Source organism: Lucilia sericata, unplaced genomic scaffold (genome assembly GCF_015586225.1).
Source record: "Lucilia sericata isolate MDLA Ls3-8-SP2 unplaced genomic scaffold, ASM1558622v1 Contig000479F_arrow, whole genome shotgun sequence".
Classification (NCBI taxonomy): Eukaryota; Metazoa; Arthropoda; class Insecta; order Diptera; family Calliphoridae; genus Lucilia; species Lucilia sericata.
Genome location: NW_023994494.1, coordinates 249,641 through 272,534, shown reverse-complemented (window position 1 = coordinate 272,534; position 22,894 = coordinate 249,641). Strand labels below are relative to the sequence as shown.

The 22,894-nt window shown below is 34.4% G+C and overlaps 1 protein-coding gene across 1 annotated transcript; it reads left to right on the top strand.

Annotated features, from left to right (window-relative positions):
* Positions 1–328: 328 nt before the first annotated feature.
* Positions 329–21,829, top strand: LOC119605372 (ceramide kinase). Its single transcript, XM_037958430.1, is given in 7 exon segments — positions 329–787; positions 889–1,200; positions 15,134–15,541; positions 17,704–19,281; positions 19,284–19,327; positions 21,114–21,169; positions 21,233–21,829. Coding segments are annotated over 5 exon segments (2,016 nt in total). The 5' UTR covers positions 329–787; positions 889–1,200; positions 15,134–15,312; the 3' UTR covers positions 21,342–21,829.
* Positions 21,830–22,894: the final 1,065 nt, after the last annotated feature.

Below are 22,894 nucleotides of genomic sequence, written 5' to 3'. Positions count from 1 at the left end.
GGAACATCAGTACCCTTATTTTCTCTATAGAAACGGAGCCACCTTAATATACATATTTTAATTTAAACAGTAAATTACATTTTATATGTACATATATACATAAGGGTATCATATTTTTACTTGTTAATTAACTTAAAGTAAAACAGAGAAATTGCATAAATAACTACTAATTAAATAAAAACTATAAACATTTCCTTAACACAATTAAAAATCACCCAACCACAACAATCCCATCATCTGGCAACGTTCAATATTTTCCTATCTGTTTTTTTGTTAACTCAACTGCAGGCAAAACAGAGAAAACATGTTTCTCCAATAATTTAGTTTAATTCTTGCTCTCAGATTGAAATGTTCGGTGGTGATTTTGTAACGGTTAGAATATGGTCGAGTGATGATGAATGATTACTAAAAAAATATGGGAAAGAAACAAATTTCGCTTCAATAGCGGTGTGTGCAAATTAATTGAAAAGGTCAACTTAACAATAACAAAAAAATCTGTTTAACAAGAAAAAATTAATCATTAATAAAAATAATAAAAAAAGAAAACGAATAATTCCTACAAAAGCATTAAATTAAGAATAGCAAATTAAAATAACAACACAAAAATTGCTTAAAGTGACCTTAATTAAATAAAATATTTTTTGTTAAAGTGAAAAAAATACATTCAATTTAATGTAAAAAACATGTAAAGTTCTTTTTTTTTTAATTTTCCGTGCACATTTTTATTATTTTATGAAAGAACATTGCAATCAACTAAAACACACTTTGTTTCAAACATAAATAAATTGTATGTATGCAGTTTTTTATAAATTTATTTAAGTTTACATTCTAAAAAATTGTTTGTATTAAGTGCATTATTCTCTGGTTTATAAATAAAAAACAACGTAGCAATAAAACTTGGCAAATAGTTTCTTTTATTATTTTTATACAATTGTATTGAAAAAACTAACAACGGAACAAATTTGCAAACTTGAATTGGATTCCAATATCTACTTGAATTAAATAAAATAACTACAACAGTAACAACTGCAAACTACATTAACAACAAAAAATTGCTATTTGTTTTGTTTTTGTATTTCGATTTCTTTTTGGTACCTGTCTAATACCAGCACTAAATTGTTGTTGTATTAAAATGGAGAAAACGGATATATGGATATTTGGCAACTAGTTAGAGCAACTGACAGACTGACAACAAAACGGGTAAGAAAATATAAGTTTGGGAAAAACAAAAGAAAAATAATAAAAAATTACATAAAATTTGTTGTGTAATTAACTAGGTATAGGTAGTTAGAATTTGGAATAAATGTAGTATTTTATTGTAAAAATTATAAAAATAATGGGCATGTAAAACAATTTTCTAGAGACTTTGTTTTTAAATGGATTCCATTTTGTCCTAATTTTCAATTTAAAGTCTATTCTAAGTCTAGTCTATATTCCAGTCTTGTCTATAATGTGTAGTCCATAGTTTTGTCTACAGTCTAGTTTATAGTCTAGTCTATAGTCTAGTTTATAGTCTAGTTTATAGTCCAGTTTATAGTCTTGTTTATGGTCTAGTTTATAGCCTTGTTTATAGTCTAGTCTATAGTCTAGTTTATACTCTAATCTATAGTCTAGTCTATATTCTAGTCTAGTATATACTCTAGTCTATAGTCTAGTCTATAGTCTAGTCTATAGTCTAGTCTAGTCTATAGTCTAGTCTATAGTCTAGTCTATAGTCTAGTCTATAGCCTAGTCTATAGTCTAGTCTATAGTCTAGTCTATAGTCTAGTCTATAGTCTAGTCTATAGTCTAGTCTATAGTCTAGTCTATAGTCTAGTCTATAGTCTAGTCTATAGTCTAGTCTATAGTCTAGTCTATAGTCTAGTCTATAGTCTAGTCTATAGTCTAGTCTATAGTCTAGTCTATAGTCTAGTCTATAGTCTAGTCTATAGTCTAGTCTATAGTCTAGTCTATAGTCTAGTCTATAGTCTAGTCTATAGTCTAGTCTATAGTCTAGTCTATAGTCTAGTCTATAGTCTAGTCTATAGTCTAGTCTATAGTCTAGTCTATAGTCTAGTCTATAGTCTAGTCTATAGTCTAGTCTATAGTCTAGTCTATAGTCTAGTCTATAGTCTAGTCTATAGTCTAGTCTATAGTCTAGTCTATAGTCTAGTCTATAGTCTAGTCTATAGTCTAGTCTATAGTCTAGTCTATAGTCTAGTCTATAGTCTAGTCTATAGTCTAGTCTATAGTCTAGTCTATAGTCTAGTCTATAGTCTAGTCTATAGTCTAGTCTATAGTCTAGTCTATAGTCTAGTCTAGTCTAGTCTATAGTCTAGTCTATAGTCTAGTCTATAGTCTAGTCTATAGTCTAGTCTATAGTCTAGTCTATAGTCTAGTCTATAGTCTAGTCTATAGTCTAGTCTATAGTCTAGTCTATCTTCTATAGTCTAGTCTATAGTCTAGTCTATAGTCTAGTCTATAGTCTAGTCTATAGTCTAGTCTATAGTCTAGTCTATAGTCTAGTCTATAGTCTAGTCTATAGTCTAGTCTATAGTCTAGTCTATAGTCTAGTCTATAGTCTAGTCTATAGTCTAGTCTATAGTCTAGTCTATAGTCTAGTCTATAGTCATAGTCTAGAGTCTAGTCTATAGTCTAGTATAGTCTAGTCTATAGTCTAGTCTATAGTCTAGTCTATAGTCTAGTCTATAGTCTAGTCTATAGTCTAGTCTATAGTCTAGTCTATAGTCTAGTCTATAGTCTAGTCTATAGTCTAGTCTATAGTCTAGTCTATAGTCTAGTCTATAGGTCTAGTCTATAGTCTAGTCTATAGTCTAGTCTATAGTCTAGTCTATAGTCTAGTCTATAGTCTAGTCTATAGTCTAGTCTATAGTCTAGTCTATAGTCTAGTCTATAGTCTAGTCTATAGTCTAGTCTATAGTCTAGTCTATAGTCTAGTCTATAGTCTAGTCTATAGTCTAGTCTATAGTCTAGTCATAGTCTAGTCTATAGTCTAGTCTATAGTCTAGTCTATAGTCTAGTCTATAGTCTAGTCTATAGTCTAGTCTATAGTCTAGTCTATAGTCTAGTCTATAGTCTAGTCTAGTCTATAGTCTAGTCTATAGTCTAGTCTAGTCTAGTCTAGTCTATAGTCTAGTCTATAGTCTAGTCTATAGTCTAGTCTATAGTCTAGTCTAGTCTATAGTCTAGTCTATAGTCTAGTCTATAGTCTAGTCTATAGTCTAGTCTGTAGTCTAGTCTATAGTCTAGTCTATAGTCTAGTCTATAGTCTAGTCTATAGTCTAGTCTATAGTCTAGTCTATAGTCTAGTATATAGTCTAGTCTATAGTCTAGTCTATAGTCTAGTCTATAGTCTAGTCTATAGTCTAGTCTATAGTCTAGTCTATAGTCTAGTCTATAGTCTAGTCTATAGTCTAGTCTATAGTCTAGTCTATAGTAAACAATAGTTTTTAATTACAACTACTAAGTCGTCAATAAACTATAAATCAAAGAATTTAAAGTGTGCTATTTATTTAGGTTCATCTGTATTGAATCAACATTTTCTTAGAAATTGAGGAATATCGATTTTTTCCTTACAAAGTTGTTTTTTTTATTGGAATTTCCATATAAATTTCTGAATTATAACAATGGATGCGATCTACATACATATATTTAACAATAGAAAACTTCTATGCTTAAGTTATTTTCAATTAAATTTATTTTAAAATTTAATGTATAATTAAATTCAATTTAATTTCTATATTTTTTAATCTCAGTGTTTTTTTTTAATTTTTTCTGTATTGAATTGTAATATGTAATGAGAAAATATGTTTTAAAATTCTGAACTGGATATAACAATATCTTATCAATATTAATACATTGAATAAAAAAAACACTTGTATAAATTAATATTACAGATGCCGTCAGCTATGGAATTTGTTTTGAAATTGTAATATGTTGAAATATTAGAATTTAATTTACTTTTTATTGATTTTCTTATTTAATATTTATAAATATATTTATAATTACATATTCGATATTTATGTTTAACTCCTTATTCATAAACAACGTTTTATTTTATAAAAGGTTTATAAAACAAAATTTCCATACAAAATTTGATTAAACCTTCACGGTCCTTCAATAAAAACCATTGGAAAATTCGTTTATGTACAAGAAATTAATTAATAATTTATTAGATTCATGTGTAACATTTTTTTATGTTTAATAATAAATAACGATACATTACATATTCATGTTTTAAAATACAGGGTAATTGAATAGTAAGTGTCATATAGTAGAGGAACTAATGATTAGAAAACCATTGATATGTAAACAAAATTATGGCAACAGAATACTAACATAGAATAAAAAGATTTTGCTTAAGTCCCCAAAAGAACCTAAGTTCTTTAAATTGGGATATGCTCCGATTGCTATCTAAGGTTACAAGATAACAGATTTTTTCTTCAGTTAATAAAACTGTAAACTAAAGCCCACTTCGAATAGTTTAATCGCCCTACATTACATTTTTTCAAACAGTAATATCCCAGGAAATATTTTAGAACTTGTTCTAAAAATAACTATGTAGTTCTAGAACGAATCGCAACATTGTTGTGGTTCTAAAATACTTCTAAAGAGTTTTCAATGAACTAGTTCTTTGACATTAGTTATACATTGATAAAGAACAGGTTCCGGAACCGTTCCAAAGAACGAGTGTCGACTCCATAACTCTTCCTCAGAACCAGTTCCGAAGTTGACAATTTCGAACAAAAATCATTGGTCTCAACGCCAAAGTAGAACGAGTTCAGGCTATTATCATGTATTCTAGAACTAGTTGTAAAACTAATACAATTTTTGCTGGGATGTATATAATCGAGAGGGCGATATTTGGGCTTTCAATTAAAAGGGATTAATTCTATTTAGAGCGGGTTTTTGAGTTGGGAATTAAAGACCACAGTTTACTATCAAACCAATACAAACATATATGTACATATGTATCACTCGAGAAGTCGGCAAAGTCGAAATGTTGACAATTTTTGAAGGCTATGATCTTATGACAGGGTTTCTCAAAATTGTTCCTTAATATTTGCTGAGATTGCATAGATTGGTCGTGGAAAATGTTGTGTAACTTAGGACCTCAACTACAGTAGAACGCCTCAAATACTTTCTGCACTATTAGAGGGCAATTCCCAATAGACTTTTTCCTACGGGGTTCTCTAAAGACGTCCACTATATCGATATACATACCCTGCAAGCAAATTTGAGTTTAATTTTGGATAAATGAACTAAATTTACACTATTTAGGCTCAACTTCATGTTTCTCAGTGCTAAATAAAAATATTTTCAAAAACTAAATACATTATTTTCTAATTTTTATCCCATTTTTGTAGAATTTAAGTTCGATCTAATATACCAAAAAGAATCGTAAATGATAATAATTAGATAGAATAAAAATGTATAAAAAGAACACTTTTTAATACACTAACAAGATAATTTAAGACAGAATTATTTTTGCTCTCAAAATTTAAAAGAAAAAGTGTTTGTATATTTCAGTAAATATATTAAGTTTATAGTGATCAGTTGTGTGAATAGTAACACATTGTGAAATTTTGTAATGATTTTATTTAAAATTTAATATATAAAAAATAAATTTAATATATAATAAACATAAGTGAGAGATTAGTGAGTATAAACAATTTTAAATTATTCATAAAGTAAGAGAAATAAAGAAAATGTATTATAAAGTCGCTTTTACTACATAAAATAGTGTAAAATTAGACAAATTTCCAGTTTCCCTATTGCTATGGCAAAACTGGAAATTTTACTAATTTAACGCACTTTTATGCTATAAAAAAGTGATTTAAAACTGAAACGAAATCGACTCACTAAGTAAGTATTAAACAGGAGGAACAGTTTCTTACCAACGCGGTCACTTTTCTTCCTTTCAAATTGTGCAATATTAGATGTTTTTTAGATATTTTTACCTACACGTTGTTAAGTTATGGATACTATTTAGATAGCAATTGTTTGCAGGGTTGAGAAGTCGGCAAAGTCGAAATATTGACAATTTTTGAAGGCTATGTTCTTATGACAGGGTCTTTCAAAATTGTTCCTTAATATTTGCTGAGATTGCATAGATTGGTCGTGGAAAATGTTGTGTAACATAGGACCTCAACCACTGTAGAACGCTTCAAATACTTACTGCACTATTAGAGGGCAATTCCCAATAGACTTTTTCCTACGGGGTTTTCTATAGACGTTCACTATATCGATATATGTATGTAAGTAACATCGTACACCTTTGAAAGAAGGAGAGAGAGTTCCGCAACCTTTTTACAAGATCAATTTGTTTTATTCCAGTATTTACTCACATTCTTTGAGATATTTTAATAATTTATTGCGAAAAATGTTAATATTAGAATCAGCATACAATTTTCACAATAAACAATTAATCATAGATCGCAATTGGAAATAAGTGTAACTAATAATATGTAATTCTTTAAAATGTTCATACATACTGCATTAAATTAATCTGTTAATTGAACCTTGTTTTAAATAAACATTTAAGATTAAATATGTATTTCTGAAAAAATTTTACCATAAAGTCAAACTTTTAAATTTTCTGATGAAATTTGTATCACCTTTTGTATAACTTTGTTTGCCCTAAGCAATTTTATTGATTTTTTTTTTCATAAAATTAACCATATATAATGTTATTTATTTTCTATGTAGTTTATAGATAAGAAAAAGAATTTAATTTTCTATTATTTTAGTATACATGTACTTTAGTTGTACATATACATATTTTGTTGTTGCTACTTGTACTTCTAAACGTCAAAATGTACTCGGCAGGGTAATTATAAATAAAAAAATTGTTTGTGTTATTATTTTGATAAACATTTATTTTTTTGTTGTTGTTAAATATTTAAAACCTGCAAAAAATAGAGCAAAAAAAATTGGTTTAAAATACAGTGTTGATCAAATAGATAGTGGTAATATATGTATATAAAAATTAAACAAAAAAATGTGAATATATCATTCATTACATACATATGTACATACTTATTTACTAACCTCTAATAATACAAGTAATAATAATTTGAATGAAAAACTCAACTTTGACACTAATTTTTTGTTCACATGTATGCGTTTACACACTTTTTTTAGAATGAAGTAAATTTTAATGATAAATGAGTACAATTGTATTTGTTTTTTTGTATATTTAACAATCGCAAACCACAGATAAAAAGTTATAAAGTAATATGTTGAAAATAAATAAACAAACAATTGTATCTACCTTTTTTCGATTGTGGGTGAGGGACAATGTTTATTCGAATTTAATATTTAAAAACGATGTATGAAAGTATGGTAATTGTTCTTTAGAAAAAGATACACACTTCTAATTATACATATTTTTAAAATTAATGCTAATTAATATTCATATGTATATTAACCCAATTGGAAATTTTACATCCCTAGAGACTTATTAACGTCAGTTAGATGGAAAAATAAAAAACGACATAGCACAATTTTATTATCTCATATAGTAATTTGTCACTATAATAAATTTCGTAGGTTTTAGTATCAAGAGAATTTTTACACGTGTTTTCTGAGAAAAAAAATGCGAAATACAAATGGGGTTTCTATAAGGAAGGATTGCTGTCTGTCAATGTTGACACTGATGCTAAATCTCCACGATGCAAACATATTTTATGACAACCAAACTGCACTCCTCAATTGGGGGGAAAGTCTGGGATTAGTTTGATCTTACTTCTTCTGACTGGACATACCGGAGCACAACTTCACCAAATTGGTTGAGCGAAATATGACCAATACAGAACATGTGGTGAGGTTAGCGAAATACTGGAACACTTTATCTGCCATCGCAAAGTGTTTGACAAAATTCAAACAAAATACTTTGTGAGTGATGTACACAGAGGGGAAAAACCGTAGAAATATATTGAAATTGATACAATCCGTTGTCAAAAGTGAGCTTATCACGTTTGTTTACATTTAGATACCGAATGTGTGTAAAATTTAAATAACTCTCAGTTATCATTTTGACAATCAACGATGTAATTTTGACAACGTATCATTCTCATTGCAACAATGAATTGTTGTCATTTCGATTACGCTTTGTGTCATTTCGGAAGTGCATAGTTGTGTTTTAGACAACGCAACGTTCTGTTTGACAACATAATGTTGTCACTTTGGTAGCACATTATTATTCTTTTTATTGATTTGATAACGTCGTGTATTTCTTAATATAATTGCTGTTGATTTGACAACTATCCGTACATACTTTGACAACGGTTGTTATTGAAAAAAAAAAAAAATATATAAACATTTTGGTGTCAATTTGGTAACAGGCGTGTATAATTAGAAAACATATTTTTTCCACTGTCTATAATAAACAATTGGATATTACAAGAAAGAAACCACTGGACAGGAAACTTAACGTACTCTTTCTAATCTGCATTAGAAAAAGTACGTTGGTGACGGATGACCCAATAAATACGTATTAGAGTTTTCCAGGTGGTAAGATATTAGTGGAACCCAGCAAAAATTCAGATTGCTTCGCACAACACTGGTCCATTGTGATTTCCTACTTGATGACCACGCATTACATCAGAGTAATCTTGGTGAAATTATGGGAGTGCATAATCCGTAGCATGGTCCTTTATAATGCAGACTATGGACCATCATTTCATTACATAGGACTACTAAACGGACCATGTACTCCAATAATATTTACAAGGGAGCATTTTTGAGATTACCCAAATGGATCATATACTCCAGTAATTTTTGCAGAGAATTTTTGGATGCATTGACTCCTTGTCGTATTACTGAGGGCCAACTAAAGCCACATCGCAACTAGCACTTGTATATCTTACTGCAACATTAAGTGAACGGATATGATAATAGTTGCAGCATAAGACATTTTGATGATCTGCACGTCAAAGTCAAAATTGTTAAGGAATATAAAATTTCAGTGTTTAAAATTTATCCGAAATTTCATTGGCAATACCTTGAAGCAGTTTTGTATGAATGAGTATTTACATAAGTGCTTCCTAAGTACGCTCATCAGATCCATATACCCCTGATTCATTCTGTATCTTATTAATTTAACACCAACCCATTTCCAACTTTAGCCCCACAGTTACTCCTCTATGGGGTGGTACCTGTCGACTTTCTCGGCAACAGCACTGAACTTATCCCGATATAGATTTCACTGAGTATCAGTCATTTAACCAACATTCTCTTCCCACGTGCACCCCGAAGAGGTCTTTCCAATAACCGGGACAAAGTCAGAAACTTAGCTTGTGGTCTAGTGGTACCCGAGGTACCAGATTACATGGGTCGACACCTGGAAAGGCTGAGAATATATGTATTTGATAACAATAGTTTACAGTCCCGGCAGACTAGAGCTACTGGTAGCACCTCTTTTCATCTGGATTGCAATCACATCAAAATGGGGCAAGGTCAACATGATGACATGCCCCTGTGGGGAATATGTTCCCAGGAAAAACTTACATTGAAAAGTAATGAGTTAAAATGTTAATAAAACCATTTTTCACTATTTCTTCATTAGTATTTTAAGTCATTATTTTAGCACGGTGTTTTCATTGGAGGCAAGTACTTCCACGCTTGCTTACAAATAGGGAGTTAAAGAAGTACTTGCAATTTCTCTTACAAAGAAATTGTTTAGTAAGTTGTTTTATTTTTTAATAATAAAAAGGGCCAGTTAGAATACGAACCAGGGACTTCGGTTTGTTAGTCAAATGTTCTACTCACTGCACCACTGCTTAGCTATTTTATTGCGCGTCAAATAATGGCTTTGACATACCAATCTAAAGTACTTCTATATCAGATTATAAGAAAGTCATTACTAGAGTACTTCTAAGTAATGCAGACGGTAAGTAGTAGTCATTGAAAAGTAAGTGGTTATGGAAGTACAACCCTTTACCGAGTTTTTGCTGGGAATGAATGGATTTCAACCAAAATCAATAGAGTTCGTACTAGGGCCGAAGTTGATTTTAAATTTATTTGAAAAAGTTTAGATATTTTTAGTTTCTTGCGCATGATAAGTTCATTTTATAAAATTTATAAAATATAATACGAAAATATTTTTTCATTCATCCAACTACGATATCATTTTATAAAAAAAAACTAATTATAATTACTTTATAATGGTGGCTACAACGCAATTTTTATCACTACTTTTACGAACTGTAATAAATTTGTTATAATTTTTCAAAAACGAATAAAGAACTTTTATTTAATTTTAGTAAATATTTTTAATATTGAAAAAGAAATATTACCCTAGTTTATTTACATAAAAACTTTTGTCTGTATTTAAACAAATAGTGATCGATTTTTTATAAAATACATTGACTTTTTTATGTAAATAAATGTACATAGTTTCTGTTGTTATTATGTATTTTGTTTTCTTTTAAGAAAATAAAACAATAAAAGCGGAAATGTTTTCAATATGTATCTTTGTTATTTAGACACCAACGTGAAGAAGAAACGTTTATCTTTTATTTTGTGTATAAAATGAAGGTTAGCCGCTAACTGAAATCAGTTGTCATCTACCATAAAAATCAAGTAAAAAAGTGGTGAACTTGAACTTGTATCACGATTTTTAATGCTATGTTAATACAAAAGACTTAGATAAGTTTGTATGTTTGTTTTTCTATAAAGTTTGGAATCAAATCATATAAATATAAAATTCTTATATTTAGAAACACATGCTAACTATTTTGACCTGATTAGAAAATCTAGCAAATTCATTATTTATTCATTATAATGTCTACATTAGAGATTTAAAAATAATAGTTCCAAGTCTACATTTTCTGTGACGTTCTAATTAAAGTTCAAACTCATTAGAGCGAATTATTTTAGCATGAAATTAGTTTTGTATCATGTTTATGTGTAAAAAAAGAGTATGGTCTAGAATTAAAGCAGACAATTCTCAGTGATAACCTTGTCTAAAGATAATAAAAGTTTTTATTTGCACGATAACTTAGCAAATCGCTATAGCGTATGTGTCATTATTTACTTAAAGCTATATTATTAATAATAAATTTAGCAATTGTTTGCAAAAAAAAAAAAAAAAGAAAATTTATTGTGCAGTGATTAAAAATTGAAATGAAATCAGTTGCTTCGAAATCTCTCCATAGTAAGTGAAACTAAACAGTAACTTTAAAGAATTTACTCTTAATGAAAATGTGGCTTTTATTAAATAAATACGTTTGAAATGGCACCATAGATTTATAACCTCAAAACACTATACACCAATAAGTGTAAGTCCTTGTTTTTATCGAAAAGCAGGGGAAAGACTGGTTGATTTCCATGTCAGAAAATTTCCCTCTGGTTAACCTTTGCAAGGCATGACGTTTTTGGTAATATTATGGAAACATTTGCTCTCCCCCTCCCCGGGGGCATGTTACCTTGATAAACTTCCCCCATGTGCGTGTAATTGCAAACTGCGGCCAAACAGTGCTACCGGTGCCTTTAATCTGCCTGGACTACAAACGGATGGTGTCAAATGTATTTTAGGCCTTTCCTTGGAATGAATTAACCTGTGGTCGGACCAGAGTGTCATATAATCTTGTATCACAGATATGGGCAGCACAGAGGGTGTAGTTTCACACATTGCCTTGTTCTTTCGGGGTGCGTGTGGTGGCTGGTATTTAAGCCCAAATTCGCGGGAAGAGAATGTTGGTTAAAAGAGACGATAAAATCTACATTTCGGGATAAATTCGGTGCTGTTGCCAAAAAAGTCTTCAAGGGTATATGATAGTTTAAGGATTTTGATGTTGACAAAAGCATATCAAATTCTTATATTTAACTGAAGATATAACATCCTAGAATGAATACAAATAGTATTGGAATACTCGAGGGAATTAGTTATAGCACCAAATAAGACAATTTTGAGATCAGCTGACAAATTAAAAACTCAACCAACTCCCTCTCTTTCCCAATGAGACAACAGATAGTCCTATTCAAAAGAATTAGCAATTAATTAATTGTCTTTTGGACAAAACTGTTTTCCAAGAAGATATTCATATTAGGTACCTAGTTGCGCTGGCTACTGTTATAGACGAATGAACAGGAGAAAAAACGGGACACAGATGGTTAACTATTATAACTTGCAGATTTTCTAAAATATATTGATCTTGACCTTTATCGAAAAAGATCTTGCCTCTTTTATGTTTAGGAATTTCGTTATAGGCATCTTACTGCGTACCACTCGATTGGCCGCATGTCAAATGATATTGGCTAACTACGTAGAATTTATTCCAGAATTTGTTTTGATAAAGAGGTATAAGTTCAACAGCTTCTATGTAACAGCTCTGCTCGACAAGAGTGTATTATCAAGATTGTCCTAAGGATGTGTTAGTGATTAATCTAATCAAATTTATCTGAACAATAGGGGTCCGTAGGAATCAAAAGATCGCACAAATTAGAGATCAATCGTTTAAATAATGACGCAATGCTCCAAATGGCTTACGAGTACTCCCGATAAATTGCAAGCATGCCATATAGCCTAACCTTTTAAAACGCATCTTGTCAATGTTACCAGAGTCCGTAATTGTTCTCCTGAAAGCGGATTTTTTAAAGGCCATTTCACAAAATGGTGATCAAGATTATCTTAAGGTTGGTTAGTGACGAATATAATAAAATTTGTTAGAAGTACCGGTTGGTTCTGTCGGAACCACAGGAATCACAAGATCACCCAAATTACAGATCAATCGTTTAAATAATATAGCAATGAGCCAAATGGCCGCCGAGTATTTACGATAAATTGCGATCAAATAGCTCCTCGTCATCATATCGTCCATTGCCGTTCTCCCAAAAGCACCATCTTAAATCGCAGATCAATGATATAAAAAGGTATTAAGTAGACTTAGTATATTATCAAGATCGACTGATCAGACTCGAAGTTCCCACGAAATAGAGAGTTCGCAACATAACCGTGCCGTGCTTCTCTACATGAAGCCAGCAATCATTACATGATCACAGCAATGCATCCGTTATGAAGTTGCAGAGGTCATCCACTAAGTTTTCATCTAGCCCGTAGTTGCGGGTTATAATTGTTCAATCAGCGGAATAGAGAAAGCTTTTATATTTGCTCTTTATAGAATTCAGTAATAAGGAAAGTAAATCTTATAAGAACCAGGTATGACAGCACCTCTTTGAAAATTCGCCACAACGGGAGGTATAGCTCTTGGTTTTCACACATTCTTCGTATTTCCGACACAATTACCTACGAAGGTTTCAATTCAACAGTGCTAGGTTAATACTTTTTCCTCATTACCGTTCTTTCAAAAGCTCCATTTAAAAGCGCAGATCGCAGATCAATGATATAAAAAGGTATTAAGTAGACTTAGTATCTTATCAAGATCGATTCATCAGACCCGAAGTTCCCGCGAAATAGATAGTTCCCAACATAAACGGATCGTGTTTCTCTACATGAAGCCAGAAAAAATGTGTTTTGTTCAATACATCTACTGAATATATTAGTATGAGTATGATCTGAGACCCAGAATTGTTTCAGACATGTGGTCCTCTCTAAATAGATCATACTTCCCTGCATAAAAGAATGTATCCATCCATTGCTTTAGTAAAGTGGGGAAAGGACATCAACTTCCCCATCTTTCAAATGCTAAACTTAATGGTCGAATTTAAGAACGATTCCTAGATATTTAGTAATATCTGAAAGCCTAAGCTTCACATCATTGAAACTGAATAACCCTTCTTAGTCGATCTTATTCGATTTGAATCAAATTGTCGACATAAATTCTACAGAAATAGTACTTCAACTTAACTCCTAAACTTTTGCCGTTAACTCATCAAAAATTTGGTAAATCCTGAAAATAACAGATTTTTTGCCCGAAAATTAAGAAAAACCCTAGCACACTTTATTTCTATTTTATAGTTAATAGAGATCTGTAGTTTTATAAATTTGTTTTAATAGTTAATTAAATTTTATACACTTTCAGTTTAACTATATGCTTGTTTTTTTCACGTAGTTATACTGATATCAGACATGTAAGTTTCTATGAAAATAAAAATAAAAACTTTTTATCTGATTAATTATTAAAAGTTGTTGTTGTTAACTTTTGTAATGGAATTTATAGAAACAAATATGAAAACAGTTTACACCTATATTATACGGTATTTTGTTTAGTTTTAAAAACATTATCATTTAATTTAATCACAATTTTACATCAGGTTTTTAATGCATGTGATCTTTAGAGTGAGTCTGTCTGCCTCTAATATGAATAGGAAAATTTTTTTGAAATATTTTACTTATTTATTATTGTTGTACTATTTTTAATTAAATTTGTGTTAAATTTTAATTGCTAATTTTAATCTGGGGCCTTTGGCTGTTTTTAATCTTAATTATGAATGATAAATGCTGAAACAAATTTTTGGCATTTAATTGCAAAAATATTGTACTAAAAATAGGTCTGAAATATTTTAATTTAATTTTAGAAAATATTTAAAAAACAAGTGCTTTATTTACTATATAAAAATAGTACTAAAACTTACACTAAATCGTAAAATGTACTTTAAGTCATGACAGCTGTCAAATTACTAAGAACAATGTCATAACTTTTAACAATTCTCTTTATTTAATAAAAAAATATCCAAGGTTTTTGCTAAATATTGTAATTTTTAATTTATTTTGCAAACAGGTTAAGACAAAGAACACATCATCAATTCCAATTATCTTTAGGAAGATCACTTAAAGATCATACCACAAAAAACCAGAATAAATTTAATAACTTGTAGAACTTTGCACTCATAATATTTACCTGACCGACTAATGTAGAAACCAGTTAACGATCGTTTTATTTTTTTACTTAATGACTGTTTAAAATTGTTGTTGTTGTTGTCGTTGTATTCTTTACGATCGCCTCAAGTCATTAAAATGTTGACTGAATTGGTGAATACAACTTGGTATTAACGTTTGTTACTGTTGTTGGTTTCAGTTGAAAAGATCGTCGTTGTTGCCGCTGTTACGAAAACCAAAAAAGTACAACTTTAGCTAGAAATATATAAGAAAAAACCAGTTTTATTATTACTTAAAAAACAGATTCTAAAAAAAACTCGTAATAATATTTTTTACATTTTTTATTTTTAGCACTTTAAACTTTTTCTTATCTAAAATGTGAGATGGTGTCTGAGATACGTGAATGAGTTCAAATTGCATGACAAATACACACACACATACAAACACGCAAACACTTTGTAATTTTTAGATCGAAATCGTAAAAAAAATCATCATTAAACTGAAATTTTTTTGCAAATGCAGAAGTAGTGATGATCAAATCCAATATGGTTTATACCCACAGCAAAACCGATGACATACTTTTGAATAATTTTCAAATTAAGAAAAAACGTTATAAAGTACTGCTTAACTATGATCATATTGTGTGGGAGCGTTTAGATGTGAAACGCTGCCAGCGAGAAAACGATGGAAAGAAACCGGCATCAGCGATTTCAATAGCAACGACCCCAGCGGCTACAACAGCAGCAGCCATACAAAAAGGTTTGTATTGTTTGTTAGAGCTATAATTTACATATTAAACTGTAAAATTAGATGAGGGATAGAGATTTTTCGTGCTTTTTTTTAAATGAATACTTCAAACATTTCGTTTATGTATGTCTTCGCAGTCTGGAGTCAATGCTTTAATATCTATATTAATGTATATATGTACATATATCTCTGCTAAGCCGATTTAAAAGTCAAAAATTTCAAGTAGATTAAATGTGCTTGGTGCAAATTGTGGTTTTATAGAGCCCTTCTTCAGCTCCACAATCTTATCCAGGACTGCCATCTGAATCATCTTAAGTTTTTCGTCAGACCACATTTCCGTTGGGAATTTAGGTGGAAGGTTTAGCTTCATACGTTGCGGTGGAACTCGCTACTCGTTTCGGCTTTTCTGGAGTTGATCCATCTAATCTGCCTCTTTTCGTGGAGATTTTTAAGTCACGCAGTACATTGCGAACGTCCTTCATCGGTTTTAGGCAGATTTAACGTGCGTCCTCGATGTCCATGCCGTGCTCGGCTTTTTGGCCTACGCGCTGCGCAACTAAGTTTTGGACTTTCTATGGAGGGTAGTGCCTTTGGTTCAATAGCATCCGGATTAGCGGCGATAGAGGATTGCATATTAGGAACAGATTCCTGTAACCCATCTTCTTCATCCATTGGGATATGTGCCTCGGTAGAGATAGGACATGAGTTCCCCAACATCGAGGTATTATCCATTACAATGTGAGCGTTTAGATCCATAGATTCTTGCTAGGGTTCAGCTAGGTCCATGGGGACCTGACCTGATTCGATTTCTTTGTTTTTTGAAAGTTTAAGATAAATCTAAAAAGAGAATATTAATGGGGAAACAACCGGACAGTACCCTGGTCAGTAGAAAGACACACTATGAAGAGGCTGGTTAGCTATATTTCGCATTCATACCCCTGTAGCACTCGCTACTACATCTCTCAGATAGTAGTCATAACTCTAATCTAATATTATATTCTAGACCAAACTATAGTCAAGACTTGGTAATATAACAGACTATATACCGGACTAGGTTACGTTAGGTTGTTGAGGCAGCCGCAAGTGACTAACCCATCCCACCGAACCCATATAGGACATTACATGTTCGAGTTTGACATGGAATCAAACCAGCCAGAGGCATGAATAAATGATTCTATCTTATAAATTTGTATCCATATTAGGCTAGTTCATGCAGTATTGGACTGCCCAGAAATTGGAGTTACAAGCGGAACAAATTGACGAGTCAAATTTATGTACTTTGGATGATGTTTCCACACACGCTAATTACGTGTAACTGTGCAAGCTCTCCAGATATAACAATTGGAAATTCGGATCTGATTCGCATTACAAGGATCTAACCACATAAATACAATCGTTTGTGTGAATCGTCCGATTTTATCATCTTTGAACGATGTAATTATATTTATCAAAAATGAAGATTGACATGGTTTCAGAGAATTCACTGCACAAACACTAAGCATAAACTATTTATTCCCGATCATCGAATATCCGTAGTGCGGCCCAGCAGAGGAGCTTTTAGATGTTCGTCAGGCTTTTCATTGAGCATCCCGAAAAGTATTTTCCATTCTCAGTCATATCCGTTCTGAAGTTGCGGGTGTCATCAACGCTGCTGATGGTTTTTACAATCCTCGTGTTACCGACACAGTTGTCTACGAAGGTTCCAATTCAACAGTGGTAGGTTAATATTTCTACTAGAGTCCTTATTCTATTCTAATTCTAATAGTACTCTGGTTGCGTTTGCGTTTAACCTTGCCTATAATACCTTGCAAACTCTACAATCTATTATATTGCTTCAGGATTGCTCGGTAGAGTCCTTAAAGCTTTCGGAGATAAGTTATATTCTTAAAAACGTATCTCTACTATACTATTAGATCCAGAGCCGACTCCAACCAGCCCAATTTACACAACTTTCAATTCGATGTTGGAAGGATTCCAAGTTGGAAGAATTTCTATTCAATGTTTAAGCATTAAAAAATCCAAAAAGTTTAGAATCTCTAGAAGTTCTAAAATGTTCTTATGATTCTTTGTTTAAGTTAATCCTAGTAGTAATTTCAAAAATTATTAATTTTGAATTTAAAATTGTATAATCGCATTAGTCATGCTTTTAAATTTGACTTTTTCCATCTTTACAGAAGCCGAATATGAAAAAGAACAACTCTCACAAAAAGCAGCTTATGGTTGCTTAAGTAATGTTTTGCATCTACACGATGTGATAAGAGTCTCAAAGGGTGTCACAAAATCTGCCAGTATACGCAATGCGCACAAACCACTAGAGTCGACCGAAGAATTACAACACCAACAGGTTACAACGCCAACAGAACAATACCTATCGATTTACTATGGAGAACGTATTGTGGCTTCACCAATCGATTGCAATCGTTGGCATATACGACGTTTGACCTTGCACAATAATGATCCTTATATAGTGGCCAAATGGTATGATCACTTGAGGAAGTTAATGCACAAAGATACCAGTAGACGTATACAACGTTTGCTGGTATTTATAAATCCTTATGGTGGACGCAAAATGGGTTTGCAAATATACGAAAGGAATTGCAAGCAAATTATACAGTTAGCGGGTATAGATGCTTCCTGTATTATTACCCAAAGGGCCAATCAAATACGTGATATTCTGATGACCCATGATCTAACGCCATACGATGCGGTCTGCTGTGTTGGTGGCGATGGTACGGTGGCAGAAATGATTAACGGCTTGATTTTGAGAGCAATGAGAGATCAAGGTTTAGATTTACGCCAACCAGAATACATTCCGAAACCCGCTCTACCGGTAGGCATAATACCCGCTGGTAGTACAGACACCATAGTCTACAGTCTACATGGTACTTCAGATGCTCAGACAGCTGCTATACATTTAGTTTTAGGACAACGTCGGGGTTTGGATATTTGTAGTGTAAGAAATCGTGATGGCATAGTACGTTTCTGTACAAGTGTTATGGGTTATGGTTATCTGGGTGATGTTGCAGCTAAAAGTGAGAAATACCGATGGATGGGTACGAAACGCTATGAGTACACAGGAGTACGGACATTTCTCTTAAATCGAGGTTACGAAGCTGAAATCCACTTACTTTTAAATGAAGATGAACTTGATGCTAGTAGCTCATCAACAAATACCATTACGCCTCCCTTCAATGACATCATATGCCACGCCAATTGTCAGCGATGTAGAAGTGATTCCTATAAATCTCCTTATGAAGATAACGATGAAAAACCTTCCTCGTCTAATTTATCCCTTTATGCCAGACAAACTAATGATGCCGATTGCATAATAAAATCGCAACGAAACCCTCTCGAAAACGAAGAACATTCCCGTAATTTTGATCGTAATATCTGTGATAAAAACTATACTAAACCTATGGAAAAACAAACGCAAATAAAAGATTTAATTGATAACCCAGAGCCAAATATTAAACCTTCTTCTCCCAGCAGCTCTTCATCATCCATTAATATGCAACAGCAAGCACCGGAACAGGAAAAACAGGAGCACGTAGAGCTGCCGCAAGAGCAAAATGTTATAGAACCGAATGTTAGAAGTCCCAAAAAATGGCGTATTATACGTGGTGAATTTTTCATGATTACTGGCGCCAATATAACTTGTGCTTGCACACGCAGTCCCAATGGTATCTCCAGATATTGTCATCTGGGCGATGCCATTTGGATGTTGGTTTTAGTACGTAAAACTAATCTGTTCAATACATACGTTTGGTGGTCAATACCATGGGTCGTAGTGGAGATGTGGTAAGTATAGATAGATAGATAGATGATAGATAGATAGATAAGATAGATAGATAGATAGATATGAGATAGATCGATAATAGATAGATAGATCATAGATAGATAGATAGATAGATAGATAGTATAGATAGATCATATATAGATGATCACTCGCTCGCTTCGCTCGCTCGCCGCATCGCGCTCGCTGATCTCGCTCGCTCGCTCCTCGCTCCTCGCTATCGCTCGCTCGCTCGCTGATCGCTATCGCTCGCTCCTCGCTCGCTCCTGCTCTCGCTCTCGCTCGCTCGCTGCTCGCTGCTCGCTCGATCTCGCTCGCTCCTCGCTAGCTCGCTCGCTCGCTCGCTCGCTCGCTCGCTCGCTCGCTCGCTCGCTCCCTCGCTCGCTCGCTCGCTCGCTCGCTCGCTCGCTCGCTCGCTCGCTCGCTCGCTCGCTCGCTCGCTCGCTCGCTCGCTCGCTCGCTCGCTCGCTCGCTACGCTCGCTCGCTCGCTCGCTCGCTCGCTCGCTCGCTCGCTCGCTCGCTCGCTCGCTCCTCGCTCGCTGCTCGCTCGCTCGCTCGCTCGCTAGCTCGCTGCTCGCTCGCTCGCTCCTCGCTCGCTCGCTCTCTCGCTCGCTCGCTCGTCGCTCGCTCGCTCGCTCGCTCGCTCGCCTCGCTCGCTCGCTCGCTCGCTCCTCCTCGCTCGCTCCTCGCTCGCTCGCGCCTCGCTCCTAGCTCGCTCGCTCGCTCGCTCGCTCGCTCGCTCGCTCGCTCGCTCGCTCGCTCGCTCGCTCGCTGCTCGCTCGCTCGCTCGCTCCGCTCTCGCTCGCTCGCTCGCTCGCTCGCTCGCTCGCTCGCTCGCTCGCTCTCGCTCGCTCGCTCGCTCGCTCGCTCCTCGCTCGCTCGCTCGCTCGCTCGCTCGCTCGCTCGCTCGCTCGCTCGCTCGCTCGCTCGCTCGCTCGCTCGCTCGCTCGCTCGCTCGCTCGCTCGCTCGCTCGCTCGCTCTCTCGCTCGCTCGCTCGCTCGCTCGCTCGCTCGCTCGCTCGCTCGCTCGCTCGCTCGCTCTCTCGCTCGCTCGCTCGCTCGCTCGCTCGCTCGCTCGCTCGCTCGCTCGCTCGCTCTCTCGCTCGCTCGCTCGCTCGCTCGCTCGCTCGCTCGCTCGCTCGCTGCTCGCTCGCTCGCTCGCTCGCTCGCTCGCTCGCTCGCTCGCTCGCTCGCTCGCTCGCTCTCGCTCGCTCGCTCGCTCGCTCGCTCGCTCGCTCGCTCGCTCGCTCGCTCGCTCGCTCGCCTGCTCTCTCGCTCGCTCGCTCGCTCGCTCGCTCGCTCGCTCGCTCGCTCGCTCGCTCGCTCGCTCCTCGCTCGCTCGCTCGCTCGCTCGCTCGCTCCTCGCTCTCGCTCGCTCGCTCGCTCGCTCGCTCGCTCGCTCGCTCCTCGCTCGCTCGCTCGCTCGCTCGCTCGCTCTCTCGCTCGCTCGCGCTCGTCGCTCGCTCGCTCGCTCGCTCGCTCGCTCGCTCGCTCGCTCCTCGCTCGCTCGCTCGCTCGCTCGCTCGCTCGCTACGCTCGCTCGCTCGCTCGGCTAGCTCTCGCTCCTCCTCGCTCGCTCGCTCCTTGTCTCCTTCCTCTTTCCCCTTACCTTCCTTTTCTTTTTTTCTCGCGCCCTTTCCCCTTCGTTGCCGTTTCTCGTCCTCGCCCATTTATGTTTCCCCCACCACCCCAAAACAAATTCATGGCCACAGGATGGACAACGTGTACGTGGATCTTGCCACCTATAAACGAAACTATGCCGAGCAAGAAACGGCTTCAACAGATAAACTATACTCTCTTGGAATTGTGATGGAGAAGTTGTTAGTGATTTGGAAATAACCATGACGTAAGTTGTAGGCTAATAAGAAACTGATTGGCATTTAATTTATATTTTTTTTGCAAATTTCAGATCTCATCGCCAACTTTTGGATGTTTTTATGCGCGGTCCCTATCTGTATACAAATCCTACTAAAAATACAGCCAACAAATCGGTGTTTTGTTGCTGCTGTAATTCATAAGTTAAAAATTTGCAATTAGTAGTGGCGTTAATTATTTTAAAAATAAGATATTTGTGTGTGTGATATGTATGTAGCTTTCAATTTAAATAACGGTTTTAAGCCGCGGTTTTTTTATATACTAGAGCAATTAGATATTTTTGTAAAAAAATATTGCAAACTTTTTATTTAATTAAATTAATTTATGTTATAAGGGTAATTATTAAAGAGGATATTGGGGTTTCTTTATTTTGAATACTTGTATTTTAAAAAATGGGTTTAACTTTAATTAATACTGTTATATTTGTATATTATTTCCAATTGAATCTTTAATTGTTAATTAAACATTCCCTTTATAATTGAAAGTATTAATTATTTTTTCGTTATGTATCCAATTGCCAATAGTTTTAATTAGTTAAATAAATTATATATATTTGTATGTATGTTTTCAAAATTTGCAGTTTTATTAATTTGATATACACAATTATTAAATATAAATAAATGTTTATACTCATAAAAATAAAGTGTTTTTTTAATATGAATAAATAGTAAATATGTTTTTCAACCGAATAAAAATTAGTTATAATTTTTTATCGTTCCATAGTTGATTGATTTTGTTTAGATATTTCCTTTCATTCGTAGGGTACAACATAATAGAACGGTCTTATTTCGCAGAGGTCCTTTAGCACCTCCTTGTGTCTTGCAAAGAACACGCAGGTGCCAATTTTTGTACATAGCTCTGACGGTCTATGTACAAGCACTTTGCTCAAGTACTCGAGCTATCTAATCTCTGACCCTAGCTGCCCCGTTGAGTAACTTCTGAGATGCAAAAACATCACTTTCGTTTACAATAACGCAAATGGAATAGCCTCTGTTGATTCGGCAACAGCACCTACAGACATAATTGGTAGATAGATATATGAATCCATCAGATAACGACAAAGACTCACAAAGGACACACTGTGGTAAGACTGATATGAAGAGAGTACATCCTGAACATACGCTGACAAGAAAGAAAATTTTAATGGTGTCACTTATATAAGATACCTTACATCCATCACCATTCAACCCAGCATACTTGCCATTTATTTGACACTTTCATTGAGAAAGCGAGTTTGGGTTTAAACCACCTGAATATATGACTGTGCAGGTTAAATTATTCCAAGGAAAGACCGAAGATACATTGGACGCCATCAGTTTATAGTCCCGGCAGACTAGAGTTACTGGCAGCACCTCTTCTTCTCCGGATTGTAATCACACAAAGATGGGGGAAATTCATCAACAGCAATTGTATCCATCACCCCGGGTGTAGTGTGTATATGTTGAAATCAACTTTCAAAAGACCCCAGATATCTGAGAGATCCGAATCTTCAATAACCCTAACAGACATACTTTCGTGAAGTTCCTTATTTAAAAAGTAGTATCGGTACATAAAAAACGGAGATACGAGCAGAGTTTCAAAACAAGCTATGAAAATATAATTTTTTCTAATTCTTGACTACGTATTTCATAAACAAATTTCGGTCAAAAATATTGTCACTCGTCCAGGGTTAGTATGGTAAAAAATTATTAAAATC